This window comes from Pelophylax lessonae (assembly GCF_965119305.1).
Source record: "Pelophylax lessonae genome assembly, chromosome: 2".
In the NCBI taxonomy this organism is placed as follows: Eukaryota; Metazoa; Chordata; class Amphibia; order Anura; family Ranidae; genus Pelophylax; species Pelophylax lessonae.
This window is the reverse complement of record NC_138769.1, coordinates 298,736,443-298,749,334: the sequence shown is the minus strand read 5'-3', so window position 1 is coordinate 298,749,334 and position 12,892 is coordinate 298,736,443. Positions and strand designations below refer to the sequence as shown.

Here is a 12,892-nt window from a genome sequence, read left to right as displayed (position 1 = left end):
GACTCACACCAAGTAATGTACGCCTTCCAAACTCAATACTCTGCTTGGAAGTGGATTTCTAGCTTTTAACAAAGTAGGAATCTGACAGCCCTCTGTCCTTCACCACCTGGCTTTCAAAAGCCAGGCTGTTTAAGCCAGCGACTGTAAAGGAGGATGGAAGATTAGTCCCCGAGACAGAAGATCTTCCCTCAGAGGAAGTCTGCAAGGGACATCTGCTACCAGCCCTGTGTACCAAAAACTGGCAAAGCCAATCTGATGCCACCAGAATGACTGGAATCCCTTCTACCTTGATTCTGTGTAGCAGTCTCAACAGAAGTTGTATTGGAGGAAAGGCGTAAAAGACGATACTGACCCCCAAGGGGCCACCAGTGAGTCTGCCAGAGGATCCCAAGACCTTGACACAAACCTCTGCACCTTCCTGTTGAGACAGGAGGCCAACAGGTCCACGTTAGAGGTCCCCCACTGAAGGCACAGCTGGTGAAAATACCTCCAGGTGGAGACCATTCTCCCAGATCCAACGTCTGCTTGACCAAGATAGTCCGTTTGCCAATTATCTACCCGCAGAATGTGCACAGCAGAGAGGGCCAAAACAGTTCTGCCCACCTCAAGATACCGGTCTACTGCCAGGGCACTCCTTGTGCTCCCTTGGACATATGCCACGAGTACCTGTAACATGGGAGGTCTGTTCCTAGAAAAAAAAAAAAAAAAAAAAACCCTGATCACATTGCTTTTACAAGGAAGGTAGTGTTAAAAAATAATTTAAAGTGTCCTTATCCATGTGAGCTTGCGCACAAACACATACGCAAGTCGAGCCCGCAAATGTAAACTTTCAAATCACACATGCGAGGCATTGCCGCGATTGTCAGAGCAAAGATTCGAGCAGAAGACCTAATTCTAACCTGGTAACCGGTCAAATTTTTTTAAAGCGTTGCCTATGGAGATTTTTAAGTACAGTAGTTTGTCGCCATTCCACGAGTGTGCGCAACTTTAAACAGGTTAGATATTTACTTGGCGTGACATCTTTCATAATATACAAATATTGGGCTCTTCGTTTTTTGTATTCGGTGGGAGTGTAATTTATTCCAAAAAATTGCATTTGAAAGACCGCTGCGCAAATACCACGTGATAAAAAATTTCAGCGACCCGCCATTTTATTCTCCAGAGTTTGTTTGGGGTTCCAAGTAATTTTTCAGTAAAAAAACTGATTTTAACATTTAAACCACAAACATGTGTCAGAAAAAGGCTTGGTCCTTAAGTGGTTAAATGGTCTAAGTACTATTGGAGGCATATATAAAGTCCCGTTTTGTTTTAGTTCTTTATTGCAACCCTGTTAGCCCAGCATGCAGCATTACGTACCAAGGTGGGTACCCAAGGCAAGATCCAGTGTCCAAAGTGATTTTACATCTCTGGCCAGGGGTCCTCCCTGAAGCTCTCGCCATGGGGCCCCAACAAGGAAGTCTTGTAAAATGACTGGCTGGAACCCAGTGAGTAAAAGTTGATCATAGAAACAATTTCTAATAAAACCCTCACTTCAAGGTGACATCCAATGCCCAAAGTCATTAGCAAAGAATCAAGCCTCACTTGCAGATACATTTTTATGGGGGGGTCCCTTTCAGTTTTGCTGCCAGTGGCAAATGACCTGCCTATAAAACCTTGCTATGTCCCGTACGAGACAGAAAAAATATTTTTGCAACGCATACAGTTGTAACATTACATGAATAGTGATTCTATATCTGCTAGCTCCACTCCACTAGAAAACCAAAAAAACCAACCTTCTGGTTACTTTAGGCACTTTATAATTTACATTAACTTTAATGACTGCCCCATCAAACAAAATGTAAAAAAAAAGGTAAAAATGGTTCAAGAAATTAGAAACAAAATTACAATGAACTGTTTTATTAAGACAAAACTATTGCAAGATACAGAGTACCATTCATATTTTAAGTGCAGTATGTAACAGTCTGAACACTGGTATAACATGACTAGAAAACCCCACACCAAAACTCTCCAGTACAATACAACAGTAATCAGCAAGGTATGAAAAACAGGATAAGTGAAAAGCTACAAGTCCACATTACCCAAGGAAACAGTGCAGAATGCCTGTCTACATAACAGCTGCTAAACATATACAGGAGGGGAGAACACTGATGGGATTAACTCTGCAATGCTGGGGCTGCATTCACAGAAAGGTTCAGTTCTCATCTTTGCCTTCTTTTCCCTTCCGGATTTCTTCTCCTTTCTTCTCCTGGTAAATAGAATAGGTTGTGTTAAAGACCAACAGCAGTAGTGTTAGCAAAGACCAACAGCAGAGCAAAGACAATATTTTACATTGCACGTACCAGCTCTCGCAATCGTTCCAGCTTTGCAGCTATCTGGGCCTCCCTTTTTTCCTTGTTGGTCTCCATTTTAGTAGTTAATTTTTCTTCCGCCATTTTGCTGAAATTATTATTCTCCTCTTTAGCTTTCTGCAGAACTTCTTTCTCATGTTCTCTCTTCTCAGCAAGCTGCTTCAAGATTTCAGCTTCATGTAACTGGGGGAAAATATTTTAATGCAAATTTACTAGTAAAAACTTGCCAGGATCTGACCTCCCTACTCTTCTGCTTTGAGTAACAAAAGCTTAGTCAAAAGACCAATTCACTTATTAGATAGCAAAGCAGCCAATATGCACTGATGTGGTCATCTGCTGCTGCTCTTGGATTGAGAAGCCGCCAACAGTGCTGAAGACAACTTTCTGCTAAGGCTAGGTCGGCTCTGCTTTAGGGTTCTTTCACACCTACGTTAAAATTCAAAGCAGCCTACAAGCGCATTAACCAAGGTTGATGGATTTAAATCAACTTGATTTAAATCATTTTTAAAGAGCAACAGTCATCTGTCCCGCAGCTCCTCTGACCCGACAGTGCCATTCACTTTAATGGGACTGCTAATGGTGCAGCAGTGACAACGTAAGGGATGTGGTGGCAGCAAGTGTGTGGATGCCTGCTAACAGGAGCTGCCATGATGGATCTGAAATGACAGGTGCTCTTTAACCAGCTGCGTGCGACAGGCAGCTCTGATGGCCGCCGGCCACTCGCGATCTCCCGCAGCTGAGAGAGAAGGACAGACGGCTAATGTAAACACAGCCGTCTGTCATTCTCCCTGAAATGATCACAGAGGCTATGTGATCCTGCTATATAGGATTGCATGTCTGATGACTTGTGACAGTTAGAATCACGCCCCTAGGGACACATTTAACCCCTTCCCTGCCAGTGTCATTTTTACAGTAACAATGCATATTTTTAGCACGGCTTACTGGAGTAATGTCACTGTTACCCCCAAAAGTGTCAGTTAGGGGTCCAGTCTGCCGCAATGTCAGTCCCACAAAAAAAAAAAAAGATCGCCGCCATTACTAGTATAAAAAATGAAATCTTTCCCGTAGTTCGTAAACGCAATAACTTTTGCATGAACCAATCAAAATACGCTTATTGCGATTCTTACCAAAAATATGTAGCAGAAAAAATAAAATGTTAAGATTGATTTTTTTTTTGAGAATTTCATATAAAAATGTGAATAGTTATTTTTTCAAAATTGTCGCTTTGTTTATAGCGCAAACAAAAAAATTGCACAGGTGATCAAATACCATCAAAAGAAACCTCTATTTGTGTGAAAAAAGGTCAATTTCGTTTGGGTACAGCGTCGCAATTGTCCGTTAAAGTCACGCAGTGCCGAATCGCAAAATAGCGCCTGGTCATTGAGCAGCCAAATCCTCTGGGGCTAAAGTGGTTAAATGTAAGAATTATTCTTGCTAGTAGTTAGAATCTTTAATCTTTGCAAACAAAAATGGGATATTTGTACTTACCGTAAAATCCATTTCTCATTTCCTACTGACAGCGCTCCATAAACCATAACTACTGAGTTTGATTGCCTCCTCCAGGAGTAGGCAGAACAAAAAACACCTGGCTACACCCAGATTTGAAAGATCCATTTCCCTTATTCTCCGTCTCAGAAGCACAAAATAATTTTCTATGTGCTGAGAAGGTGCTCCTTCCCTAGACTGGCAGGCCCAGGCAGGTTGCCCCCCGTGCAGCAACCCCCCATTGATCAGCATAGTGCCCTGCCCCACCCCAGGAGGTGGATCAGACAACCCCAACATATGTTTGGGGGGGTAGGATGGGGGAATGGTGAACAGAGGGGTTGCCTGATCGGAAGGAGGGGAACCCGGGGGTCCAACCATCCCAAGGGGGGGCCCACGCCCACACCAAAACCGGGGGGTGGGGGGGGGGGGGGTTGGGAGTCAGACAATAGCTACTCACCATACCAGGCAGGCAACGCTCCAGACAAAACCTCTCTCCATTGAAATATGGGGCTGTTGGCCATGAGGAATGCTGCGACTCGGTCATATGCGACCTCGCAAGGCGTTTAACTCACTGAGGTGCGCTCCCTGGCCGGACTGGGTGACCATTGGATCTAGATTATCCACCCCGGGAACCAATGTCTGGCAGTTGACTGTAGATCTGATTTAAAGAGAAAAAAAATTGCCAGGACCAAAGATCCCAGCAAGGAACTAGCTTCTTACTAGGCAGGAAAAAAGTGCCTATAGCAGAGTATACCCCCTGGGACTCCCCATGGGCGTAGCCAGACATTCTGCCTAGTGTCCTACTCCTGTAGGGTGCAGAATAACCCAAGTTATGATCTGAAGCTGTGTCCGTCAATGAACGAAAGAAAAAATTGATTTTTATCCACCCTGGCATTAAAGCACTGATAGAGTTAATTAGCATTTAGATGTGCAGAGGCTGTGCAACTCCTAGAAGCATCAACTGATAAAAGATCACTTGTCAGTGCTACTTTGACCCTTTCAACAGGTTACCTTTGTGGTCTGTTACAGCACTAGTTTTTAAAAAAATTCTGTCCCAAAGGACAGTCACCTTGCAACTGCATTGCGACTACAACTCACCCTACGCCGCTCCTCCGCTGCTTCCAGCTTCTTTTGAATTTCTTCCAGTGAGCATTCCTTTTTCTTTGGAGAGGAGATTGCAAGGTCTGGAGCAGCATCAGTAGATGGAGGGCTCAGGATAAGCTCAAATGCCTGCCCAGAAGCACGCTTTTCCAGTTCTTTCACTTTAATATCTAAAAAAAAAAAAAAAAAAAAAAAAAAATGTATGGCTATATCCCAATAAACCCCTCAAGGCAAAACAAGGTTTAGAATTCTGACTCAAACCAGGCCAAGGTTTATTGTATTTTCTTTTTTTATAAATGTGCAGGCTTCCTAAGCAGTAACACCACCTGTGTTACCACCATGGAGTGGAGTAAAAGTAACTGGCTGAAGTCTGGGCAAAGCCATTCTACAGTGCCTGGGAGCTGGCAATCTCCTCAGATATATGCTTACATACGGAGATCATGGTATACTGCACATTATACATGACAGAAGCCGTTCACAATTTTTGCTGCTCCCCCGGCAAACTTTTCAGGAATAACTTATGAACCTTCAAAATGGTTCATAGGGGGCTGGGCTCATCTTCAAAAGCATTTCCTGGATTCTTCTCTTGCCTATTGCAATGAGGTCTCACCACTCTGCACGAAGCTCAAGTTTTACAGTTTATTAATAAAATAGGTGAGCGGTGAGAAGGAACCGCAATACACAGAAGAGATAAAATGCCAACATTGTTTCTTTAACATACACCATAGTGTGAACAAGCCCTAAGGTATTGGATAGCGTTGTTTGGCACTTAAAATGCTATTAACCACATGCTGCCTAACCTATAGCGGAATGACGGCTGGGTGGAGGGTTCAGTTATCCTTACTGTGTATCACAGGATGTCCAGCAGGATAAGCCACTCACATGCACCCCCCCCCCCCCCCAAGGGAGGGCAGCGGTGTGGTGCGTCGCTTTGACACCGCACTTCCGATCTCGGTAAAGAGCCTATGATGTAGCCTCTATCATGTGATCAGCTGTGTCCAATCACAGCTGGTCACATTGTAACATGGAAATGCTGTTTGTCTGCGTTTCCTCCCATTTGCACTGACCAGGCGCAAGAAGAGGAGAGCCGATCAGTGGCTCTCCTGACAATCTGCGCATCGATATCAGTGTAGACCCAACAAGGATGCCCACCTAAAGGGACAACCCGTGCCCACCACCAGGGGAGCCGTCAGTGCAGGAGAAAAATTACTTCTTTACAAACTTTTATAACAAAGCGTAGAAACCTTCAAAATTCAGTCCTTTCGTTTAGCAAAATATAACTCAGTGGTGATCAAATACCAAACGAAAGCTACTGGAGTAGGACACTAGGCAGGAAAAAGCTTTACGGGGCAGTCCCAGGGGATATGCCTCCCACTTCCAGCTATAGGCACTGAGTTTTGTTGTAAGCAGTGTCAGAAGAAATAGAACCAAACTCAATAGAGGGACAGTGCTGTGTGTCAGAGAAGAGGATTTTACAGTAAGAAATTGATGGACACCACTCCCGAATCTTGACCATTAGGATGTCCCAAAGCAGTGTCAAGCACGAGGGGTGAGAAAGAACTAAGTGTAGAAGAAAATTCCCAAAGGCTAAACCTAGCCGACCACGTAACATGGAGCTCAACCAGGAACAACTGGAGCTCATCTGAAACATACACTGCAGCTTGAGAGGACTAGCCCTCTCAAACCGCAGCCTGCAAAACCTTGCCAACATCCGCATATGCCAGCACATCTACATAAACTATAAAAAAAAGTGAATAGACAACCAAGTAGCCTCCTTGAAAACCTGCATCACTGACGCCGGATGACCGATGGCCCTGCGTAGTAGTCTTGGCAGAAAGTGAAGACGTAAAATCAGATGATCCAGACTCCAAGGAGCCACTAAAGCGTCTGCATCAACGGCTAGAGCAGGGATCCTCAAACTACAGCCCTCCAGCTGTTGCAGAACTACACGTCCCATGAAGCATTGTAAAACTTACATTCAGACATGACAAGGCATGATGGGAATTGTAGTTCCTGAACAACTGGAGGGCCGTAGTTTGAAGACCCTTGTGCTAGGGGATGCGGAGAATGTGGCACAAACCTCTGAACCTTCCTGTTGAGGCAAGAGGCCAACAGATGCACCTCTGGAGTACCCCACTGGAGACATCTGATGAAGAGCCCATTCTCCCTGGTCCACGCCTGTCATCTGAAATGATCCACTTGCAATTTTCCACCACTGGAATGTGCACAGCAGAGAGGGCTGGAACGAATCTTTCTGCCGACCTTAGAAAGCCCACTACTTCCTGAGCTGCCAGGACACTTCCTGTGCTCTTCGTGATTGACATAGGCCACAGCCTAGTCCGAATGAATCTGTGCGCCAGACACCCCTGGAGACGGCTTGTCCAATGATCCAGACAAAGTCTGATCGCTCGTGCTCCAGTACGATTGGTAGCCTGGACTCTTCCGGAGACCAGAGCCCAAGCACAATCTGTGCCGAGGATGCCTCTCCCCGGGCAGGTGCCAAAGAGACAGTCTGCTGGACAGCAAAAGCCAAATTGCTTTCAACTTTTGAAGTTTCTCCCAAGGAAGAAACTCTGGCTGTGGACGAGTCCAGAGTCAGACCCGGAAAGACTAGGCTTGTGGACAGAACCAAGGCAGACTTCTGAGGATTCAGAAACCAAATATACTCCCTCAGCGTTTGCAGAGTAATCTCCAAGTTGTCCAACAAGGCGGACGAAGACTCCGCTCATAAAAGAAGATCGTCCAGGTACCCCAGTTCCGCGATCCCCCACTGACGCAGTAATGCTAGAACAGGTGCCAACATTTGTGAAAATCCAAGGAGCGGAAGCGAGACCAAAGTGTAGCGCCACTAACTGATATTGCTCCTCGCCCAGGGCAAAGCCGAGGAAACGCTGATGGGCAACACACTGGGTTGTGAAGGTAGGCATCCTTGATGTCGATGGGAGGCAAGGAAATCCCCTTGATGTAGGGATGCCACCACCATGTGCATGGACTTCATGCAGAACTTCTGTACCCGCACAAAGCAGTTTAGCACCTTAAGGTTCAGTATTAGGAGCACCTTGCCCTCCTGCCTGTGAACTGTAAACAGGTTCCTGTTTTAAAGGAGTAAAAACCTTGAAAACGTTCCGACTCTGGAGCCAGAACAATCACCCCTTGAACAAATATCTTGCACCACCCCTCAGATCTCTTAAGCAATCTAGGGATAAGTGCAGGTTGGAAGGGAAGAACCTTTCCATAGGATATGATCAAATAATTTAAGCCGGACTGAATGACTTTGTGAACCCACTTGTCCTGGATCAGGGAGGTCCACGGATTCAGAAAGCAGTGAAGATGCCCCCCCCCCCCGATACAGGCGAGGGCCCACCTTCATACAGAGGAATCTTCGCCCGCAGGTCTGGCAGCACCTGCTCATGGTTTGCCCAACCAAGACCTGGAACCCCCAGCGGAGGCCCGAAAGGGGTTGGATCCGTTGAGAGAAGTCGCTTTTGAGCCAGAAAGGAGGGTCCCAGTCTGACGGGACTCTCTACACCTGGAAGCCCGAGGAAGAAGAGTACCCTTAACCCCTGTGAGGCCCTTGATGTCATCCAAGGTAGTTCAAAACAGGTGATCCCCACTCATTGAAGATCAGACAAGGCCTTCTTAGAAGCCTAGGCTGCAGACCAGCATTTCAGCCAGATAATGCAACGCAGGACCACTGCCAAGAGTCTAGCAGGGGGGGCATCCAAAGAGGAGTGAGAGTCACAGACAAACTAGACCTTGGACGAAATGATTCGCCAGCTCCAAGGCAGCGGGTAGTTGCTACTCCAGGTCCCGGCGTAAAAGCTTAGCCCGCTCGGTCAAAGTTTTAGACACCAGGGAAATTAGTAAATACTGGCCTAAATCGCCAAACGGGCCACAGCCACATACAGCAGGCCAGACCCTTCGCACTCTTATTAGCTGGACCTGTTAAGGCTGGGGACTTCTCAACCGGAGTGAAGGTAGCTTAAATTTGACCTGGAAACCGCCAAGTACACTACAGATGGAACCGTCCAACCATAACGCAGTTAATTCTCCTAAGAATACCACAAGCAAAAACACTTAGCAACCATTGCTTTTTGGACCATCCCACTGTTTTGCGACAATGTTGTCAAGGTAAGTGGAAAGAGGAACACCCTTACAGCTTTGGAGGGCCTGTGGGTGCCAAAAGGAACTGGTGCCTCTGACACAGCACCAGCCACAACCTCCATTTTTAAAGTTTCACACCGACACAAACCGTGCATCCACCAGCACCTATTTAAGCGTAGCTAGAGGAGCAGAGGGATCATCCTCTGAGCACTCAGGGTGCGTGGACACAGACCCAATAGGGTCACTATATACTAAGCTCACCCCCGAAAAAAAAAAAAAAACATTCAGGGGAGGCCGGTAACTGCAATCCGGCTAAGAGAACGCCAGCCAAGAGCCCACAATGGACCACGCAAAAAAATTAATAAAAACAGGGGGGTTGCCCTCCAGAGGACATTGCCCCCTTAAAAGGGGACCGCCTGCCATGACGTGGAAGCGCAGGCAGGGTACCCTCACTAAAACCAGGCAGGTGTCCCACACAATGGCAGCAAGGCTGTCAAAAATTAAGCACCCCCACAGCACTATCCCTTCCAAGGGAGTCACCACATGGCCTAGCAGCCACGGCCTAAATTTTTGTGGAGGCCCAGCTGCAATTACATGGATCCTCAGCCCGGCAGGTGCCCAAAAGAGTGGGGGCTTCAGCTACACACTGAGCCCCCAACCGAATGTGAACCCCAGCAGAGCCGACACCCAAGGGTCAGCAGAGGGGAAAGGCGGATGCCCAAACGGGAGGAAGTGGCATCATAGGGGCCGCCTCACTGTTTCAAGCGCGTAGGCCACAAAGCCACAGCCTAAATTTTTGTCCGGATCCGGCTGCGTGAGGCGCTTACCCAGATGTTAAAACATCTGCTCCCCCAGCCCAACAACCTCTGCAGGGAGCCCAGAGGTGATCTCTGCCCTAGACACCAACCCCCAGGGTGACTGGGAACCCTGTTCAACCCTCTGTTGCACCCCAAGACAACCCGGTCAGCAGCAAATTCAAGCCCCCCTTAGAGCGCAGTGTCACTCAAAAGGAACTTCCGCTTATCTGTCTCTCCTCTCAGTGACACATTTGAGGGGGAAGTGGTGCCCGTTCTTGACACAGGCCCTGTCCCCACTTCCGTCAGACCTTGCTGCTGCGTGGTACGTCAGAAGTTCCGGCCCCCTCCTCCCTCTACTTCTGGGCCAGTAATCACTCTTTGCGCATGCACAGTAGGGACCTGGCCATGAAGCCGCAAGGCTTCACTGCCGGGTTTCCTTGCCGGCAATGGAGGAGACTGCATCCGATGGAAACATTGGCTGAGGTGTCAACATCGCTGGACTGGTAAGTGTCCTATTAAGTCAGCTGCCTACAATTTTTGGAGCAACGCTTTAAGAGCATGCGACTACAGCCAGCTCTTAATCTCACTTAGGGAGGGGGTTGGGGTCCAAAGACCCACAGCGCCCAAAATTTTAGAGGGGCTGGGGGAGGAGGGAAGGATGGGAACTCGGGGGTCTGACCATCCCAGGGAGGGACCCACGTCCACCCCAAAACCCTCCTTTTCTCTGCCTAGTGTCCCACTCCTGTAGGGGGCAGTATAACCCTATGGTCAAGAAGATGAAGAGCTGTGTCTGTCAAACAAAACATTTAAAGAATCAGCAACCCCTCAAACGTCTCTAGCACCATGCATGCCAGAGGACTGTTTAAATTCTCTTCAGCTCAACTTATAGTAAATCTTTTCCATGCCCATGACTTGGAACAGGTCATAGCCCAAAAAAAAAAAAAAAAAAAAAAAAAAAAAAAAAAGTTAAACCGGCTTGCAACTGCAATAGTGGCTGTGAAAGTAAAATTTATGTCAAGGCTCCTTATCCTAGCAGCTGTAAAGAGATTACCTCTAAAATGCAGCTGAAGTGCATTAACTTCCTACATACTAGCTTTCTACTGTCAGTAAAACCATATCAGTAACTGTCAAACCCTACTAAATCATATTTACATCGATATTTAAGATAGTCTAACAACTCTCCTAGGTCCCACCCCAAAATACAGCACAAATGTCTTACCGCTATCAGCCATGACTGAAAATGTAGAGAGAAGCCACCCAGAAGCTGGAAGAAAGGAAAATTTGCAGTTAATTCTAGAAACCACAAGTCATTAAAAGATATTATATATTTGGGTGGACACCAGAGGGTTTTACAACCAGACAAGCATCTTTCATTATAGCGCTCAAAGATTCTATCAGCAAATTCAACCAAGCTTCCACCTTAACTATGTCCAGCATTGGATTAACCAATACACTTTATGAAAAATTTAAAAATTTAAGGCGCTTTTAAAAACAAGTGCCTAAGTTGAACCAAGCTGTGTGTGAAACCAGGTTCCATGAGGTGTTTGCACAAACTTTAACCACTGGATGGTACCAACATATGGGAGGAGCACGAGTCTACAAATGCATATCCCATCTCATATTCCATATCTACAGGTGCAGCTAAAAAAAGTAGAATATCAAAATCGTTAATTCCAGCAATTCAAAAAGTGAAACTCAGAATTAGTGATATTTCAAATATTTCTTTAATTTTTGATTATAGCTTACAGCTAGAAAACCAAAATGCAGTATCTTAGAAAATTAGAATATTGCACAAGACAAAAAAAAATTAAAAAATTTGACACTAAATCTATTTCTCTGATGTTCGACAGACACAGCTCCGGATCTTGACTATTGGTTTTACTGCCCCCTACAGGAGTAGGACACTAAGCAGAATAAAAAGTCTGGCCACGCCTATGGGCAGTTCAGGGGGGTATACTCCCACTCTCTGCTATAGGTACTCAGTTTTGTTACAAGCAGTGTCAGAAGAATTACAACTCCATAGAGGGGTGAGTGCTGTGTCCATCAATGATCAGAGAAATGGATTTTAAGTCATAAATCCCATTTTCTCTTGTTCATTGACGGACACAGCTCCTAATCTTGACCATTGGGACATCCCAAAGCAGTGTTAAACATTAGGGGTGGGAACAGCGAAAAAAAATTGACAAGGCTAACTTTAGCCAACCAGCTCAAGCAAAACTGGGAGAAAAGGGAAAAAAAGTTTTGTACTCATCTTAAAATCCATTTCTCTGATGTTCAGCGGACACAGCGCTCCATAAATCATAACTGGGTTATATTGCCTCCTCCAGGAGGAGGCGGAACAAAAACCTGGAAACAGGAGGACCCACCACTGATGGACAAGTCCACTTTTTTAAAAAGGGACTCTTGAAAATGGTAACGTACAGCAAAACGTTTGGGGACCACAAAGGGTAATTGGTTGTTCCGATTCCTTACAGGAAAATCTGTCAAAATAAGGCACATAAAACACCTTTGGAGTATGAGGTGACTTATGCATGCCAAACAGTCCATGACTACATCAGCAGCATCCCCCAATTTTAGTCTCACGCAACTGCAGTGATAAGTGCATCTACCAGCACTTTATAATTTGCTGCTGGCAGCATTAGGAATCATCCTCACTATCGGATGGATCAGGGGGTGCGATATTTAGCCCCCTGGACGGGCCGCATCCACAGTGGCATCAGGCTCAGAATCAGATGAGACACTGAGCAGAGAAAGCCGGGGGATGCTTCCTCCTGGGCCTTTGTCCACACGCCACTTCCACCTTGGACACCAAGGACTGCAGGACAACAGTCAGTGCAACCATGGGAAGCTGGAGTTCTGAGGGACCTGCCAACTCCATGTGGCAGGTCGGAAGGGGGAGAAGTGACCCTGAGGCTCCATAAAGGAAAACCTTGCAGTACAAAAAAAAAAAAAATAAATAATAAACACGATCTTTTGGCACCACTAAAGGATCCCCCAAGGCTCAGGGTACCCATGAGCAGAGGGAGAGATAGCGGTCTCACCCTACCGATCAGAGGA

At 46.2% G+C, this 12,892-nt stretch overlaps 1 protein-coding gene across 1 annotated transcript; it reads right to left on the bottom strand.

Moving 5' to 3' along the window:
- Positions 1 to 1,880: 1,880 nt before the first annotated feature.
- On the bottom strand, positions 1,881 to 11,079 carry STMN1 (stathmin 1). Its single transcript, XM_082245343.1, has 4 exons — positions 11,055 to 11,079; positions 4,932 to 5,104; positions 2,340 to 2,531; positions 1,881 to 2,245 (listed from the first exon to the last, which is right to left on the bottom strand). The coding sequence occupies exons 1-4, from the start codon at positions 11,065 to 11,067 to the stop codon at positions 2,192 to 2,194; spliced, it is 432 nt and encodes a 143-aa protein (XP_082101469.1). The 5' UTR covers positions 11,068 to 11,079; the 3' UTR covers positions 1,881 to 2,191.
- Between the last annotated feature and the right edge of the window lie 1,813 nt (positions 11,080 to 12,892).

Bases quoted from the DNA above. Each gene is read 5' to 3' on its own strand.
- STMN1 (XM_082245343.1), bottom strand. The intron at 2,532-4,931 runs GTGAGTTGTAGT...ATTTTCCCCCAG, and splicing joins CAGCGGAGGAGCGGCGTAGG to TTACATGAAGCTGAAATCTT. The intron at 2,246-2,339 runs GTACGTGCAATG...TCTATTTACCAG, and splicing joins TGGAACGATTGCGAGAGCTG to GAGAAGAAAGGAGAAGAAAT.